Source organism: Mastomys coucha, unplaced genomic scaffold (assembly GCF_008632895.1).
Source record: "Mastomys coucha isolate ucsf_1 unplaced genomic scaffold, UCSF_Mcou_1 pScaffold15, whole genome shotgun sequence".
In the NCBI taxonomy this organism is placed as follows: Eukaryota; Metazoa; Chordata; class Mammalia; order Rodentia; family Muridae; genus Mastomys; species Mastomys coucha.
Window position 1 is genome coordinate 52,769,292 of NW_022196897.1, and position 20,294 is coordinate 52,789,585.

At 39.0% G+C, this 20,294-nt stretch overlaps 1 protein-coding gene across 5 annotated transcripts in view; it reads left to right on the forward strand.

Annotated features, from left to right (window-relative positions):
* The window catches only part of Csrnp3 (cysteine and serine rich nuclear protein 3), a 196,284-nt gene that overhangs the window by 165,218 nt on the left and 10,772 nt on the right, over positions 1-20,294 (forward strand). For all 5 annotated transcript variants that reach the window (XM_031370475.1, XM_031370476.1, XM_031370474.1 and 2 more), the window contains 2 exons: positions 3,145-3,404; positions 18,527-18,823. In XM_031370475.1, the coding sequence (XP_031226335.1) occupies positions 3,145-3,404; positions 18,527-18,823 (557 nt within the window). The remainder of the gene's footprint in view (positions 1-3,144; positions 3,405-18,526; positions 18,824-20,294) is intronic.

Genomic DNA, 20,294 nt, shown 5'->3' on the forward strand with positions numbered 1-20,294 from the left:
TCTCTCTCTCTCTCTCTCTCTCTCTCTCTCTCTCTCTCTCTCTCTCTCTCTCTTATTGTAGTGAAGTTAGTTATAGTAAGCTTGAAGGCCCATGATGCCTCCTAATGTCCTAATGGCCCATACCAAGGCTCTGATTTAAATCACCAAAAGAGGGTCCTTGATGTCTTCTAAAGTTCTAGAAACCCACAGAATTATCCATTAGATTAAATTTAGAGTATTTCAATGTGTTGACTTCATCAGCTTTTAAATCATTGTCTTTACAATGCTATTTATGATATGAAAGCCATCATCAGCACAATGTGTGCATTGTAACCCCTAGCGTACAGTAGGAAGCAATATTCATAATGTACTTTTACGATATTAGCCCTACTCAGGACACAGCTGAAAAGGGTCTCCCTTCTCCCACGTTGTGAGCCTCAAAACTTGTCAAAACAGGGTACTTAAATTAGTTTTGGGAAGGAGGTAACATAATAGGTACATCCAAATGGATGAAAATTTCTTAAAATGAAATACATTGTTAAATATAATTTGTCCTGGGAGCCACTGATTTTCCAAAAATATGAGCTACAAATTGTCAGAGGTATTTATGATAATAATCCTATGTGAGTCTATTAAACTCTTTCCCCGGTCTCTACAGTTATGGCTCTGAACGATAATGTCTTAAGGGTATTGTTTTAATGATAGCCAGATCAAAAGGGTGGAAGGTTTCCCACTAAACTCCAGAGGGTCCTGCCTCACCTGCCAGTCAGTCAGTGACACATGAGGACTTCCAGTCTGTTGGCAGAATTTTTCTTTTTCTGCGTGTCTCTTACATCTTGACACGGTCCTCTCAGGTTTGAGATGATTTAAGCTCACAGGTATGAAGCAGAGCAGCATCTTCAAACCAAAGTTAAAAACTGTCTCTGATGCCAGGAATTAAGGATGTTGCACTAAGTCATTTATAAGGAAATGCAAATAAGTATTTAAATAATATACATGTGTGAAAGCAGTTTACTTTCTGCAAATCTCTTCTGAGAAGCTAAAATAATAGAAATGGAAAGGAACTCAGAGGGTAAAAGGAGCTTGCCACCAGGCCTGACAAAAGAGTGTCCTCAACATCAATGAAAGGCACTTCTTTTTTCTTTTCTTTCTTTCTTTCTTTTTTTTTTTTTAAAGAAAAGAGTGTAGGTAGGAAAGTTGAATTTCCACAATAATGTCATTCTCTTGCTGGAGAGTCTTCATTCTGAGTTCCAGCCAGGGAAGCATTGTGGTCCAGGTTTTTAAACAGGTACATCTTATCTAGAAAGTGCTGGTACATAGTAGGCCCTCTATTGGTGTTCGTTATAGACATAAACCCAGGAAATGAGTTCCATCCTCGCAGCCATCCTGTAAGTGTGTACTGAGGCCTTCTCCGTCCCTATCTATTATTTATGGGTATTCCTGCTTTCCTGGAGCTTCCATACAAACTCACCATGAACAGAGTGGCTGAGATCCACATCATAATTCTGGAGGCCTAGATGTTGGCTGTGTCATGGTCCCTCTACAGTTCACAGAGAAACATTCTTCCTCAAATACTGGTAGTGGCATCCTTGGTTGTTTGAACTCAGTGTGTGCATCTACCTTCCTATGGCATTCCTTCCTGTGACTCTCCACATTCTCTCCCTTCTTTCTAAGTCTGTGCCCAGATTTTACCTTTTTGTAAGGCCACCTATCCTATTGGATTAAGGTGACTAGTGATCTCATTTTAGTCTGACTATATCTGTAAGACTCCTACTTCCAAACAAGTTGTACTCTGAAGGGCTTCAGCACATCTGAGAGTGTGGAGGCCATAGGCTTCAGACCTCCAACAGGATGAATGCATTTCTTTCTTAAGTGATGTCTTTCTTTTGTCAGTCATAAGATAATTTATTATATGATGTAAAATTTGGACTTTTACATGTAAGTTTAATTTGGACACCAGTTATATTAAACAAAATCATTTGGACTCCCAAGTCTAGACTTTTTCTACTACAAAATAAAGAGACTCAATCAGATAGCCCATCCTGTTGACCAACTTCAAGAGATCCTGTTGATAACACATAGAACTCTTTTGCTCAGTCTTAGATGTACACAAACTCTCCTCAATAATCAGGCTATTCTTTTATCCCCACAACTAATAATAATGCTATTATCATCAACACATGAAATATTAATTAGCTTGATTTAGAAATTCCATGGTGTAGTATACAAAAACATACAAGTTTATTAATTAAAAAATAATATGAAGAGGAACTAGTCATGAAATATTCTATAACATTTTTAGTTATCTTAATTTTGCAATTAACAACAGTCTATAATGTTATTCAAAGGGGAGAGATACTGTTTTACCTAATGAGAGCTATGTTAGATTTAAGTTGTTAAAATATTTTTTAGTAGTGCCAATAAGCTATTTTACATGGATGGATTTTTTAAATTATTTTGGATTATTTTATCTTTTCAGAATTATGAGCAATACATTTCTATTGACAGGTGACAACTGTACATATCCACAGAGCAAGCCAATTCTTTTAATACATATATTGATATGATGTACAATTATCAGTTGACTATAATTGGCATTTTCATAAACATTTGTCATCTCTTTGTCCTGGTATCCTTCAGTGCCTCTCTTCTTATTCTTTATAAAATATTAAAGGATTTTTTATGCCCTATAGCCACTTTTCTGTGTTGGAGAATATTAGGACTTATTCCTTTCATTTATTTTGCTAGTTTTTTAAAATCATATTCTTAAAAAGAATACCCACGATATGGAGGGTTCCATGTTGTAGCTTTTCTGAGCACAGTATAATATCATCTGTATGAATCCAGAAAAACCGAACCTCAGGGGAGTCAAGGAAATGAGCAGTAAGATTCTGCCGCCCAATTCCAAAAACAATTGGCAACTCTCCAGAAGTTTCCTTCGAAAGCAATTACAAAAACATTTGAAATACACTCTACTATGCCTAGAAAAGAAAATGTAAGAAAGGAAATTAAAAGGCCTTTTTGCCAACTCTGAGAGTCAGTATTTTTCAAGCCTGCAAGGCTTCAAACATTCTGATCCTCAACAGACTCAGAATTCGGGGCGTTCTTGGCCTCATCTGGGAGCTGTTGCCCTGGGCTTCGCTGACCGGCTTCTTTCTCTTCCAGCTTCCTCCATCCTCAAAAGGGAGAAACGGCTGAGGACGAAGAATGTGCACTTCAGTTGTGTCACCGTGTACTACTTCACCCGGAGGCAGGGCTTCACTAGTGTGCCCAGCCAGGGTGGCAGCACTCTGGGGATGTCCAGCCGTCACAACAGTGTGCGCCAGTACACCCTGGGCGAGTTCGCAAGAGAGCAGGAGCGGCTGCACCGGGAGATGCTGAGGGAACACCTCAGGGAGGAGAAGCTCAACTCTCTAAAACTAAAGGTGCAACATTTGTTCGCTTTTTGCAAAATCTCATGTTCTGAGAGCATCTGAGCCAACCATTTTGAGTCATTTATTTATTTATTTATTTATTTATTTATTTATTTATTTATTCTATTTTCCCTGACAGTCAAGCTGCCCACAGATTCCTCTTCTTCTATTTCTGTTTCTTTCTTTCTTCTTTTTATAAAGCTGTACTCTTTCCATGGGACGCTTATCTGATATTATTTATTCATCCATTACCACAAATTTACTTATAGATATTGCTATATCATACACCACCTGTATGAGTGTGCTTAGACTGGGCCTAGCAGGAAACTAGAAATAAATGTGCTTCCTGTCTATGAGAGCTCACACTTCAGTAGGAACGGAGAATATCAATCAATCGGTCAAAGGAAATTGAATCAAAATTTCATTTGGGGCTATGAAGGAAAGTTGTAAGGTGTTTTAAAAGTCTTTGATGGGAAACAGATGTGGTCAGGAAGTCAAGAAATACTCCTGGAAGAAGTGAGAAGAAGATGTGAACTAGGAACTAGGCACAGAGGGTGCTCAGGGGTGTGACCTGGCTGGGCCTGAGGCAGGTGAGTTACATAGGATACTATGGAACCACAATAAAGTGTCTGTCCCTCTTTGTCCTCAGGGAATCAAAAGTTACCATAAGTTACCACAGGCTGGAGTTGTAATGTATTATGACAATCATGGAATCATGTGAGAATAGTATGAGGGTGGAAAAGGCCATGCTAAGAGAGCAGAAGTGTACAGTCAGACCCATCAGTGAAGCACCTATTAGAGCTAGCCTGGAGAGAGGTGAAGGGAGGATAGACTGGACCGAACATAACAGTGAGAAATAGGCATTCAAGACAGGGACTGAGGAGCGCAGATAGGCAGGCCTGGGCGATGAACTGGATTTACAGAGGGACAGTTGGAAACAGATATCTGGCTTGCATGCAGATGGATGGCTGTAGGTGACACACTATTGCTGGCTTTCTATGATGTGGAAAGACAAAAAAAGTAGAGAAAGAAGTTGTAAATAGATGGTGAGGTCTTCTCAGACATGAGTTGGAAGATGTTTATGTTGTCAAGAAGTGTGGGGACAGTATCTAAGTTGGAGAAAACAAAATCTAGAAAATACCTTTGGCAGACTGGAAGCATGGATTTCTCACCTATTCATGTATAAGAACATCCTCCCATTGATATCTAATGAAAACATTTTGGGAATAGTCCTGACAAACCTAATCATTTAGGTCCAGAAATACCATAAGAATCTGTCACCCACTCTTACCTTCAGTTAATGAAAGCAGAGGGATGGCCTATGCTTCAAAATCTCTTCTTTTTTATATCCGGCTGTTTGTTTATATGCCTATTCTCCATTGTGTGAAAAGACAGTGAAACTGAGCCGCACACACCCCAGTTTGAGGATGTCACACTTCCTTTCCTAACATGTTTGGCAAGTTTCATTGTAAGTTCCTTACCTTGGCTGGTTTTGATTTTCTAACTGATTTCCAAGTACTTATTTTAGCAATGATTATTAAGTTTGCTTCTGAACTCCAGTCTTTCCCTGCAAACTAACTCCACTGCTAGCGCCAAAGGTGACATTATTCTCCAAGTTCAAGTATTACTGAATCAATGGTAGTGGCCGCCAATCAGATTTCTTATTTGCTAAGCCTTTTGTACATGTGATTGAATTTAATCCTCACAACGAGCCAATGGAATAAAATCACTGGGACATAGCTGAGATAAAAGGATCACGTAGGCCACAAAGAGCTACCTCACTTCCTAGAAAACTGATAGTTATGATTTTTGTCCTTCTTATTAAATTGATTACCCCATCTAGGAACTAGGAAGGACACTCTATCCTCTTCCAGGGTCTGGTGGTGTATGCAGTGGATTCTAACAGCTGAGAGACTGTAAAGTCAATACATGAGAACCAAAAGGTTTACAATGGTGATTGTATGTATGACTCTTTGAAGAGGAAGTAAGCCACTTTCGCGTTGCAGTTCTTCCTCCTCTTTCCATGCTCTCTTCTAACAAGCAGAACAGGAAAGAAAGCAATAAAAGAAGCACTGCTGGTGGCTCGTTAGTAAAATCATGCTTAGGGATGGGTAAGCAGTCATCTCAGCGGGTGACAGCCTCCTAGGGTTTCCTTCTCATATGAAAGCACGCAGTTCAGTTCGGATGTGAAAGCATGCAACCTTCCCTTTTGTGAGGTTGCAAATGGAATGCATTTGGTTATCATTCCCTCTTCCAAATGACCAGGAAGCTAAGAGTTAAGGGATTCTGCAGTGATCTGAACTTACCCTCTCCTGATTCAGTATGTGTACTCAGAAGCACGTGTACCATGAAGGGAACAACTCACAGCCGGGTGGACCTACCAGTGTTCTAAAATATGTGGTGGAAAGCCTGCGTGTTTTCATGGCAGTTCTTCTAGCATTCATTTTCATGATTTTAAAGAAAAATACCACGAATTATCCTTGTCTAAGATTCCGTTATCCCAAATCCCACGTTAACTAGCATAAAATGATAGTCGTGCCCAAAATTTCACCAATACTAGGAATTTTTCTTGTAACATATTTGTTTCCACGCATAATTTCCTCTGTGAAGGAAATGTCACAAAGTTGATTCCATGGCTTTGGATGGTGGGCAACAGAAAAACCTCAGTACAGAAGGGGCCGTCCAATGAGGAAAGAAAGGACTGGTGAGGACAAGCTTTGCTGCTGGGCATGGTGACACATACAGTGCTGTATTCTTAGCACTCCCGAAGCAGAAGCAGCAAGATTGTCGGCTCAAAATGGGATAGGGCTATTAGTAAAACCTTGTTGAGACTCAGGTAGGGAAGGGAGAGGAAGAGAGAGAGAAATGGGTTTTTCCTAAGATGGTTTTCTGGGAGTGTCAGTAAACTCCTTGTGACGTTACACAGAGCAGCCTGACTGATACATTGGCCTTTCACCAAGTCCTCATCATGAAGGCCTGGGGGCTCACTGAACTTACACTTTACCTACTTGAAAAGACATGGGCTTTATACAGCAGCTATAAAATCCTCACACACAATGCTTCTGAATTTCTTGGGGAATTTGCTGAGTTCCAAACAGAAGAACAATTTATACATGGTTCTAGAAGTTTCCTTGTAATAAACAGTTTGGAATTAAGTCAAGAATAGACATTTAGGCCTGACTATAAAATTGCTTCTAATTTGGTAATTCATTTCCTGAGTTGTGAGTTACACGGATCTTAAGAAATTGTGTAGATTCAGACACTTAAGATTTGTAGAACAAATCCGATTTTATTAGAGAGTTTCAAGTGCATCGTGTTTGTTGGCATCGAGGTTGTTTCACACATTGACTATAAATAAGTAATGGAGAAAACTAATTGAATAAAATGCATGTTCCTAGAAGAAATAAGTAGCTTTAGGTTTCTAAATTACAGAGTACAGTTCCGTTTTTCCTGTCAAGCCCATTCAGATGTCACACACTTCATGGTAATCAATGTAGTCATCGTAATACTATCCTCTTTTGCAAATTAAATGCTTAGATTTAATAATCGGCACCACACTCTCGAACAATTACATTGCCCTTTATTCCTATCTCTCTTGCTCCTGGGGGAATGTATCCAGCAGCTGTTTTCGGGTACCACAGAGGGCTGGTGTCCCAGTCACCTCCAGTTTCACCCTTGAGGACTCTACTGCATTGTTGAGAGAAATTGCTTGTCGCTTCTGCAGATGTGACTTGCAGTTCCTTGCCAGTGTTTCTACAGTCCAAATCACCCTTTCCTTCCTGGGATCAAAGCTCTGTTCTTCACTTCTGGTCACCATCACTAGCTGCTCTCTGGGATTATAAGCTCCTCTTGGTTTCTTCATTGAATATTCATGAGTGGTGCTTGCTTACTAGTTCTTCTATGCAAACTGAAGGCTTTTGATGATGGGTCCTCTAGAAAGAATCTATCTGGATTGTTTTCACCCCAAATCTCAGATTGTTGAGTACTGCCGTTATTTAGAGAATCTCTCATGCAATATTCCAATTCTCCGCTTCACCTCCAGCCCAGCTCACTGCACCTCTTCAAAAGTCTTGGGTTCATTATCCAGATAAAGAAAGAACTTACATGTCCTTGGCAATGCATGGGATTAGGCACTTGGGAGAGATGGATGAATTATCTCTCAAACCCACAGTTTCAACATTTTTAGATGTGGTTTTAATTTTCTTCCTTATGTTGCAATTCGTTTTTAGATCTGTCTTATCTTGTTGGTCATGGTATTGCTGAAAGCTAATTACTGTTCAGAACTTCTGTGGTAGAGACTCTGTAGAGATGGCTCCAGAATATACTAAGTAGCAAAGCTTCTAAAAATGCATCTTAAATAGAGGCAAGCTTCAGCACCAAATGGAAAACTTCTTTTTGACAAGTACAGAGAAAATGTACCTAACTAAAATGATGGAGGCTGGTATAGTGGGCCCCTGCCCTAGGTATATATGAACTTAAGAATGTGTTCTTTCAGATTATTTCAGTATTTTAGTTGGCAGGGAACAATTAAGCATATGTAATCAAATTTTTACATTCTTCCTGTACAAGAAATATTACTTTTTTAATCCAGGAAAAATTCTGCATAAATTCTCCTAATTTAATGTGGGGTGTGCCCGGTGATGCTTCATACTGGAATGAATTGTATTTTCATTCTTCCCCATAGTTTCTTGAAATTAGCTAGGAAGGGAATATTTGAGCCCCAGACCTTGTCAAACGTGAGCAGTGATAACTGCGTTTTTATAGTGTCAGTTGCTTAAGTGTTTCCCGGCATGCTGTTGGATGCACCCTGCTTATTATTTGCCCCTGAAAGAGGCAATATTTCTCTACGCCACAAGAAGGACAAATTTTTTAAAAAAGATAAATTTTATATGTTGATTTTGTCATTTCTGGTGACTTTTGTGGTGCTATGGATTCTGAAGACTTCTTAATGATATCAGATGATTTACTTTATTGAGCTAGAAGGCTTCATTATGTTGCTTACATTCTGGCTGAAGTAATTAAAATGGTTTTAATTTGCCACGTGAAGGTCATAGCTAATAAACTGAAGAGATATAACATAAAATTGACGAAGAATCAAAGTGTTATGAATGGTTTTCTTCAGTTTGCCAAAGACCTTATAAACTAGGTCATCCTAGGAAGTCTTTCATACAAAATATATCTTGTACCCAGTAGCCTAGATTACCCCTGTCTGATTACCCAGAATGCATGTCTTTGTTAAAATAGTGGGTTTTCTTAAAAACAGCTTTAACAGAGAGGTCCATCTTCCACAGAGAAACCTGCTACCGTATTTCATACCTTTTACCCCATACTAGCACTGGAATACAAAATATATTGATTCTCAGAACTCCAAGTGCTTTAAAGCAGTGCTTGTAGACAGGCACATATCTGAGCATAGTTTATAGTTTCTATATATTTCTGTTCTGTACTGTTCAACACTCCCAGTTCTTCCCACTGAGTCTGCTGGCATAGGGATCTTGTTGCCCTGGATTCCCCACCTCAATACAATATTGTTCACTAGTATCCACCTCATGCTACTTCATCTAGTCCTACAGAGGCACCAGTGTATAGACCTTCCCAGTGTGCAGAAATGTTATTACATTGTCTGCTTGCAACTAAAGTGTGTTCTCTCTGTAGGCACACATGAAGATTACAATAGCTTTGGAATCTTGATCGGTTTGGCTAGTAAGTAAGTGGACCAAAGAAGCAAGTAAAAGAAGAACTAAGCAAGCAAGCAAACCTCCCATTAAGACCAAATACGCTTCATGATATACATAAGACGCTTTAGTGTCTCCAGGTGCAGAACTCTCTTTAATGATAGATGTAAGGTTTGGTTGTATTTTAACAAGCAATCGTGTTGTTCTTACCCAGGGTTTTATTTTACAACTCTTTTACAAGGCAGAGCTAAGTTTGAGAAATTCTTGTCAAAGCAGTGATCCTTAAGAGGAATGAGGGAGTGGCACATGCATCACCTCGCCATGACCTTGACCAGGAATCTTTGCCAGTAAAGACCCCCTGTCCCTGATGGATATGTGATGTAAGTCTCCTTCCCGGACACACAGGTAGTGCAAAGAAGCCGCGTTTTCTTTATACAACCACCCTCGTTAATTAATATACTATTGTTTCATGTGAAGAATGTTTATGGAGTCTTCTCAGAGCCTCAAAATGAGTTCTTAGGCTTATACAAGAAAACAAATTCTCAAGACAATAGCATTAGGCTTTCCAGCTGTGCTGTGTGGGTTATGGGGACAGGGTCCAGCAGAGCTGAAGACCCAGGCTTCTACACCTCACGTTTAGCTCTCCTATATTGGGGTTCAGCATAGAGTTCACCTGAACAATGATTAGTTTTCTCTCTCATGAACCCCGTCAGTAGCTTAGTATGCACAGCTCTCATTTATCCCCTTTATGGAGACCATCTGTTTAATCATTCTTTTTAGAATATTGTTTTCCAGAATTAGCATTTTTAAAAAACAATTCATTCCCATTTTGATCGTCATTTAATTTCTTTCCCCACGATGCCTCACAGATGTTACAACGAGCAATCATAACTTACACTTTTTCATTATTGTGAAGCACAAGTCGTCTGGGCCCGAGGATTCTCACACGAAGCAGCCGGGAGCTCTTCTACGCTGCTCCTCCCTCATCTTTGCTATAAATTCTTCCTATAGGTCTGTTCTCCCATTTCTGATTTAAAGATCATTTTCTTCTAAGATACTATGAAATCAGAAAAGGAAATAAATAATTATGCTTTTATCCTGGTACCTTGCCTTCCCTTCACGTTTTACTATCTTCTTCCTCTTACTTCTACAGTATGTGTGTATATATATGTATAAATGTGTATAGATACATATAAATTATGATAAATAATTATCTTTCATACCTTTATAATTTATATAATTATATATTTATATAGTATAAATAATAAATAAAATATAAATATATTTATATCTAATATAGATGCACACATATATTTATAGTTATATTGAATATGTAATATTACATATTAATATATCATATATACTATATATACATATATTTGTGTACTTACTACACTGTGTCACGTTTATTACATCCTTTTCCCCAGCAGACTCAGGAGTCCTTAGAAGGCAGACTACTCTCCCTCCATTCTAAAGCCCCATACCTACTGTAGGAACTGGTAGCATTGCATAGTTGTTAAGAGGATCTATTCATTTACTAAAACCAATTTATTAACCAATTATATGCAACTTAGCATTACTAAGGTGCCAGAAATAGAATGGGAAGCAGGACAAACAGAGGCTTTGCTCATAGTGTGTACACAGTACAATAGGTGAAATTAGCCAGTAAAACTAATGTGGTATGATGTTACTGTGAATTAGGGAAAATGCTACTATGTTCATTAGATGCTATCCAGAATAAATGACAAAGTTGAGAAAAATCAAGCCTCCCACATAAGTCACTCAACATTGGCCAGTTTCTCCTAACAGTATTTCCAACAAAATTAAGGCACCCCCCTCCCAAGTGCTCTGTTTTCTTTTATTATCTGTTCCCTGGGACTGAATCCTATCCTGTATGTTCAAAGGAGCTAAACTGAAGGAAGTCTGTACCAGATTTTGTCTTTGGCACACTCTTGTACAGACGTCAACTCTCCAATCATAACTGTTATCCTATGATGTTGTGTTTGCCTGCTTGTTTATTTTGTTTTTATTGTTTGCTTTTTTTTTTTGCTGCTTTTTTTTTAAAAAAAAATAACTGTCCATAAATGTTTTCTACCATCATTTTAAAGAATTTTCACTCTTAACTAGTCTTGACTATTTGGAAATGACTTTGGGATCAAGTAAACCCCAAATTTGATTGTGAGTAACATCAGCTATTTGTTATTCAGCAAGATTTGTATAGATGACCTTTTGTACACCCTGGTCTTCCCAAATGTGAAGGACATTCTTCTGCTTTCACATGAACTGAGATAATGATGGAACTCAGAACTTGATGCTGAACATGCAGCGGCCCAGGTCACTCTCAGAAGCAGAATCCTTGCTGGGATGCATGGCAGTTGGTGCTCCTAGAATACAGTGGTTTTTCCGTCATAGTCCCACTCTAATCTTTATATGTGTTAGTAATTTTGTAAGGACCAGAGCATTTCATTACTAGATGAGCCTTAAGTGCTTTACTTAAGCAACCTTATTTTCAATTTTGCTTAACATCTGAGTTCATTGATTTTTCCTCATGAAAGCCATTTTACATTGAATTGGTTGTTTGCTATACTTAATGACACCCAAAATTTTAACCTTGTTCTTTCTAGAACACAGTGCATTCATTAGGCTATCCATTATCCAGATTATTGGACTCATAGAATCCATTCATTTCTTGTTCCATAAACAATTAAATAAAATGGAAATTAATGTTAATCTTTCAAAGTGGAGCCTTTTTCCTGTCTTGACTGCCTCAGAACTGAGGAGTAATTGACTTGTAATTTGATATGATGGTTTTTCCCTTACCTTATATTTTTCTTTAATTTGTATGCATTTATCTATATCATCATTTCTAGATCATGAAATGTATTGACAGTAGAATTTATCTACTTTGGACTGAAGTAAAATTGATTCAAGGTTATTCATGGTTCAGGAGATGGTCCTACACCCATGCATGTACATGCAGCAGGAAATGGGCTTAGTGGGTCTAAAAGAAAAAGATGGCAGAATTTCATGAAGTTAGGAGGGAAAGTAGTGGGGGAGACAGAGAGGAAACTGGGAGTGGAGGAAAATGGCCATGAATTGTTTTTCAAAACCTATTATGTACATGTATATAATTATTAATAATAAAATTAATTTATAGGGAAACAAATTAAGTCAAAAATTAAAATGAAAACAAAAAGTGGAATGTCACTTTTAGGCGGGGGCATCCTGTGTTCATCTCAAAGACTACAGAATCACCCTCTGATTCTCACACTATCCTGTCTTGTGTCTCTGCTGTATCTAGATGTGCAAAACAAACTTCTGAAATGCCTTACTAATACTTACAGTATATCCAAATTTCCAGAATTGAAATGCTTGGATTCTATCGTTCTATGGTAGGTTATAGCACTTTTAGACAATGAGTCTAAATGGGTTTATACGGATGCTCAAGAGTAAAGTTCCACGCCCAGAGTTTTCAATGATGCAGCTCAGGACTACATTTTACAGACCAGACAGTATGAAATAGACAAATGCATAGAAAAAGAAGAAAAAACTATGAGATCAAAATAACAGAATCAAATCACAAATCAAGCGCTAATCAGCTAAGACAGGGGAAAGAGAGAAGCCTCACTTTGGAGGGCTAGCCTTTATTTCCATTTTTTCCCTCCATTTTTCATTGCTTAAGGACCAAGACTGGGAGAGATCCCATGAGGCCAATCACCTGGATAACATGCAGGATAATGAATGTGCTGTGTTCTGGTCAATATCAGACTTTTGAAACCACTATTGCTCAGGGAGAAACTTCTGAGTCCACTGTTAGTCTGATGGCTGGTCCAAATTCAGATTTAAGCTTCCTTCTGACAGTGTTCTTTTGCCAACCCCCTCCTACACGTGTCTACTATGAGTTCTCAAGTGTTCTGTGTTAACCCCAGCTCAGAAATCATTCTGAATGGAGTTAGAATTATTAGATTCCTTATCTGTTTAGTCCAAACTATCATGATTGGGTTATGTGCCCAAACACCCAGTGACTAAGTCCCGAAAATATTAATTATGTGAAATGTGTGTCTATGTGCCATGGCTGTAGGTGGTACAAGCTTTATGTAATTAGATTATTTAGATAATGACCTAGAGCCCTTGTGATCTTGGATGAACTATCATTCTAGTGCCTGCATTTTCTCATAATGGTATCTATTTTATGAGTCTGTGATGCTAATAGCACTAATGCAAATAAAATACACTAGAATAGCTTCCGATACACAGATTTAACTTACTACTATTGCCTCACAACTGTTTCTACAACTCTTTCACTTCTACTTCTAATCTCTCTTTCTTCCACATGTAAAACAGAGCAGAATTAAAGACCAGGATTCGATAGTACTTACAACTTTGTGTGTGTGTGTATGTGTGTGTGTGTGTGTGTGTGTGGCTAGTCAAATGCTTTGGCACCAAGGTACATCCTTGGTCTTTTGAATCAAGATTTTTATATGTGTCTGGGGTTGACCTCAAACTTATAACCCTCTTGCCATTACTTCCCAGATACTGAAATTATGTGTTCCACCATGCCTGGCTTTTTAAAAAATGACTTATTGTCAGTTAGTGTAAAAATAATGGGTTTCACCATGACATTTTCATACATGTATATCATTGAACTGTGTTTATGTACCCCTCACTGTGGTACCTTCTGATGTCCTTCATTCCTTAAAAAAAAAAAATCCTTATTCTGCATTTGTGTCATTCATTGACAGTGTTAGATGATAGGATGGATGGATGGATGGATGGATGGATGGATGGATGGATGGATGGACAGATGGACGGATGAACAGACTGGTGGGTGGATGCACATACATATATACATACATACAGATAAATAGACAGATTCTGCATATGAGAGAAGAGAGGCTATGTTTGTCTTTCTCCCAGTACATCTTATTTCTCCCACTTGTCTTTTTAGTTCCTATAGACATATGTGACAACATCTATAAATAATAATTCACACATGATATATTTAAATATATATATTAGTTGTAGATTTTACATATAAAAATATTTGTTTTTCTGAATCTATTTTCCTTTAACTTGACATGATGATCTCTAGTTTTATCTAATTTCCTAAAACTGACTCAATTTCATACTTCCTTAAAATTAAGTAATAACTCCATTGGAATATGTATCATATTTTATCTAGTCCTGTGTTAATGGATGTTTGACTAGTCCATAGCTTAGCTGTGACATGCAGTAACAAACATGGGTTCACAAGATCCATCCCTGTGGTATATTGACTTGGGCTCCTTTAGGTTTATTGCCAGTAGTGGAATTGCTGGATCATATGATAGTTCTGTATAGTATTTGTTAGGAACTTTCATACTTATTTCCATAATGGCTACACCAGTTTGTATTCCTACGAGCAAAGTATAAGTACTTTGTTTTCCAGAAATCTTTCTTAGAATGTCATTTGTTGTCATTTGTTGATGATATTCTGACCCAGGTTGAAATGGAATATCAGTGTATTCTTAATTTTCATTTTTCAATCACTAAAAATGTTGAATTTTTTCATGTAATTATTGCCCATTTGTATTTCTCCTTTTGAGAACTGACCAGTTAATATGCCGATTTGTCAACGGAATAATTTTAATTGGGAATGGTTCAATGTCTGGTCATGCATGGAGGTGGCTAAGAGTTTTCTCCCATTCTGAAGGCTTTATGTAGCTTTGAACCACCTCATAAGTGAGTGTATGTTTCAAAGCACTTGTTATTATTTAGGCCGTGTGTCTGAACAGTTATTTTGTGTTTAAAAATAGCATCTCCAATAACAAATACTTTCAAATTAAGCATTCCAAAGTAAAACCATTTAATCAACAAATGAGCATATTAATTTGTCCCAGCCCTGTACTAGATACCACCAGAACCTTTAAATCTATAAGGTACAGACATGAGAATTGGCTCCTTTCAGTCTGCACTGGAGGGATCTCAGGGAGTCTGAGAGTCATTCGTGTATCAAATATGGAGTCTCCTTGTAAAAAGCAATGTCTGGAAATTCAATGGTTCTGTTTTGAGGTAGGAAAAACCATTGGAAGCATCACTCGTGTCATGGGAGAAAAGTCTCGTAGAACCTGCACGTTCTTACCCGGGAAGAAGGCCCTGCCCTGGAACACATGCAAAGGGGTAAGAGGTGATGCCGGCAGAGCCCCTGGATCTTTGTACCAGGTCTTAGAAGCAAATAGATAGGAGTTGGGGAGGGGGAGAAGGGAGCCTCTGGGCTTCCTCCTGTATTGCTCCCAGGAGCTTTTAAACTGGGAGGTGGAAGCTTTGACTTAAAAACAGTTGGGCACAGACTGCAGTGCGTGGTAGGAAATATGCCTCAAAGGCAGCCATGATGGCTGATCTTCACTGTCAGCTGAACTGGGTTCAGAATCACTAGGAGACACATATCTGAGACATTGCTTCCACAGAGATTTAACTGAGGATAGAAGGCCTGCTCTAAATGTAGGCGGCACTGTCTAATGGGATTAATAGAAAGGGGAGAGAGGAAGAGAGTTACCTGCTCTGGGCTTCCTGGCCTACTCAGCAGTGAAAGGCTGCCTCAGGTTCCTACTCCTGTGCTCCTGCCATGGTGGACTGTGCCCTCTCAAACAGTAAGCCCGTCTTCTTTTATGGTGCTTTCCCATGAGTTACTACATCATAGAAATGAGAGGGAAAAGCAACTGATAGAAGCAACATAGAAACCAGAAACTGGGCCACATGACCAACTGACCAAGCTCAACTATATTGTCCCCAGTCTTCATTAGAAATGATCTTGAAGAGTTGCAGGGGGAGCAGGGGGTGGCGGGGAGGAGGCAGGGGAGGCAAACCTCATAAGATCACCTCCATGTTGTAGGTGATTTTGGAAAAAAAACTACAGCTCTTGAACAAGAGTGAAAACAGATTATAGCTATGTGGGAAGGAATTTTGATTCTTGATGTTTTATTTTGAAATGAAATTACTTGTAATGGAAGAATATGAATTATACAAGAACTGGAATTTATCTCTAACATTTATAGTCAGAGTAAACTGAATCTTCAGTCAGACATACGATATTTAATTTTTTTTCATAATTGTTAGGTGCCAATTGATTGTTACCCTAACAACTTTACTTTGGTTGTAAATGCTTGCTAAAAATCTCACTTCTTATTCCTTGGTGGTAAAAATTGTTTCACAACATTGCCCAGGTTGCCTTCAAATTCATCATCTTTGTCTTTCAGTTGTAGAGTGCTGAGACTACAGGCCGATGCTCCCACCCTTGGCTTCACTTTCTTGCTTTAGATTTTGTATTTCTTATGATAGCTGCTTCCTCCTCTTTTGGGGGGCAGGGGGAGAAATCTGTGACTTGTCATCTAAGCTATAGGTTTTGTTGTGACAATGTATCAAAGTAACATCATTAGAGTATAGTGTATAGTGAAATGTAATGTATTATAAATAGCATGAAAAGAATGTACTAGAATGAACATCTACATGTACTGGAGTCAGATGCTTGCTGCAATTCAATTAGACCAGGCAGGGATTAGCTAAAAGAGACCTGGGTGCTATTGAGGGAAGTGAAAGGGGACACTTTGATTGTCAAGAAGCTTCAGTCAGTAAAGATATAGTATGCTAGATGGTTTTTGTATTTGAATGTCTTAGAGAATCAGATCTTTATAACTGGAAACATGGAGATTGCTAGTAAGAGAGAATTAGTAGAAATGCTAACCACAACAATATAACTTCGTGATATTGGGCATCCCAGTTTAAGCAGGATGACAGGCTGGGCAGAAGGCCCAGTCAGAAAGTGCTTGTGTGTTAAGGACTTAAGTTTAAATCCATCTCCCACAGAAAGAGCTGGGTATGGCAAGTAGAGACAGGAATCTAAAACAAACAGATCCTGGGGGTATGTTATTCAGTCAGGATAACTGAATAGGAAACTCCAGATTCAGCAAGAGACCCCCCCAAAACTAAGACAAAGAATAGTAGACTAAGATAACCCAACTCAACCCCTCACTTACACACACATGTGTACATACATGGGTATCTATACAGACATATCCTCATATGTACACTTTCATTCAAATGCCAAGGGGAAAATATAGAATGGATCATATTAAGAAACCATGCCCAATAATAAGGCCTTTCTGAGACCACAGGCTCAAGTTCTAAAATAGTCACAAAGCATAACTAAGTAGCTTTAGAAAATATACCACAGGGCCCCTTTGCAATATATCTTAGTATGCACTTATTGCTGGTCCTTTCTTCTGTGGAAATTTCCCTACATGAGGGTAAAAGTCAAATTTTAATTTTTCTCTGCAGGACACTCAGAGTGGGATAATTTAAGGCTATTGTCCAGTAGTAAATATTTCTTTCTAAATATGGACAGAAATGGACTCTTTCCTACAAAGATAAAAGCATGTCTGAGATCTCTAGAGTATTTTCACTGCTTAATGGATGAATTGTCAAGTTCACGAAGCACAGTAATAGCCATAATTAATGAAATTTAAAAGGTAATAAATTAAATAATTAAAGTACCTTCTATATTTAGAACATCCTTGATTTCTTTCTTATGAAGTGTTTGCCTTTATGACTGAACTGCTCCTCACAAAAATATTTTGTTCATGTTCAGGGAAAACTTTTTCAAAATGTATGAAGGAAACAATCAGTGTTTTAATAACAAGTGAAATCTATATTTAGGGCTGACTGCTGGATGAGTTTAATATAGAAAAGAAATATATATAGGCACAGTCATCACGAGTAGGAAGAGTGAGTGTCCCCATGAGCTGTTACACAGGAAGCGAGCCTTTGCACAGAGGGAGGTCTGCATGCACTCCTTCGAGAGTACAGTTTGTCTCAGTCGTGGGTTGATGAGTCCTTGCTAGCATTAATCTACGTTTTTGTCTTACTAAGATCATGCTGACCTGACTGATTACCTCTATCACACCCTCCTTCTTGGATTGTTCTGGGTAAGAACTGTGCTTACGATCCCAGCAGCACAACGCAACTCTATTTAAAAGCTTTTCAGGGGCCTGAAAGACACACATATTATTTCAAGGACATGATGTTTGCTGAGTAAGATGGTCATGGCTCCCACTAAGATGCGGTCACCTCTGATCCAGGGCACATTTCCTCTGACATCAGAGATGCCACTGTGAACTGAGTATAAAGACGGCTCTCGGGCATGGGTGTCTGTAACCTCTGATCTGGTTACCCTATGGGTCTCCCAAGCTGTCTCTGTAGTCACTGACATTGAGTGGGTAAGTAAGGGTTGCATTTAACCTTCTTCTGTGACCAGAGCATTTAAAAAGCCATTTATTTCGACACCTTTGTTTCTCCTTCCTCTGACTTCAGCAGTCCCGGGGACACTGTGCGTGACAGCTCATCTCCTTCATCCTCAGCAACACTGAAGTGGAGATTTTGAACTCTGCCCAAATGACATCCTTGTTTGCTTCCTTGTGTTCGTAGATGACTAAGAACGGCACTGTAGAATCTGAGGAAGCTAGCACTCTGACCGTGGATGACATTTCCGATGACGATATTGATTTAGACAACACAGAAGTAGACGAATACTTCTTCCTACAACCCCTGCCCACAAAAAAGCGGAGAGCTCTGTTGCGAGCCTCGGGGGTGAAGAAGATAGACGTTGAAGAGAAGCACGAGCTGCGGGCCATCCGCCTGTCTCGGGAGGACTGCGGCTGTGACTGCAGAGTGTTCTGTGATCCAGAAACATGTACCTGCAGCCTGGCAGGCATTAAATGTCAGGTAAGGATGGGCAGCTCAGGCATCTGAAGAAAAACTGTCACATGCCACCCCAGAAAGAAGCAGTTATGTTGTGTATAATAAGGTCTATTTTTTTTTTCCTGAAGAAAAAAATACTGGCAAGGAAAGACACATAATTCAAGGGGAAAGAAACCCTAATTCAAGGGCATTCATAAAATGCTTACACTGTGTGTACTGTGAATGGCAATTCAAACTGCAGCTGAGTTTATTGAAGGTGTTTCCTCTCAGGTTCCGTCATTACACCAGCTTATTTTAGCTTTTTTTACATGCAGTCTGGGAGAGGACACTGCTCCATTTGGGTTCATATTTTCTGGTTCATCCACGGGGTGTAAGGAACAATTTATCACTAGTGGTGTAGACTTACTGGAGAAGTGCCTAGCCAAAGAGACCTTTTAAAAAAGCAAGTTCTGGGGCTGGAGAGATGGCTCAGTGGTTGAAAGCACTGACTGCTCTTCCAGAGGTCCTGAGTTCAACTCCCAGCCACCACATGGTGGCTCACAACCATCCGTAATGGGATCCTATGCACTCTTCTGACGTGTGTCCAAAGACAGCTACAGTGTACTCAGACACATAAAATAAATAAATCTTTAAAAATAAAAAATAAAAAAAAAAAAAGCAAGTTGCCTTCCTAGTCTGAAGTAGGCATGTCAGGTAAACATTTTGGGCTCTATCATTTCCACAGTGAGCAGGTTGAGACGCTATCAGACAGACAGTGGAATCTAACTAGACACATTTCTGTAAACCAGGTTTCCAGGGGTGCAGGCACTTTGTCTATCTGTTCCCTGTGATTGGGCTTCACTGTTCACAGTCCTGAGATGGCATGGCTACAGACCCCCCCCAAATGTTCTCCTACCCCTTTTCAATGAAACATGAAATGAAAAAGCTTCCAGCCCTTACTTGGAGCTGCTATGGTTTCCTTAACGAGGAAAGGACATCTGTCTGACGGTGGCAACAAGACTGGCTCGAGGAGAATGAAGACAAAACAAGGAGAAAACTTTTACAATTTGAGAGTAGCCTCATCCACAGTGGAAAGTCTATCTCGTTTCTCAGAAGCTGAGTTTTCAGTTTATATGAAAAACAAGTGGGAATAGCCTTCCGGGCCTCACCTGGATGGCTATGCTTTTAAAAACTACGGCTTTGAAACCAATTAAAGAGGAAAGCAATAGTTTATCAATTCCTTGACAAGGTAACTCTCTGGTCCCATCTGTCTGGTCCTATCTGTCTGAAATTTAGCAGAGCCCTGTGAATGGTTACCTGCTCTTACTTTATGCAGAAATAGTCTTATTCGTTTAAAAGGAGAAATTTCCTTAATTCGCTTCAAAAGAGAAAGGCGGCTGAAAGCCAAGAACAGTTCCCTTCCAAACAACTGATGAGAACATTCGCTATCTCCATCCCGTCTCACCTTTCTTTCTTTTCTGTTTTGAGTCTGTGCACGGACACCATAGACAAGTAC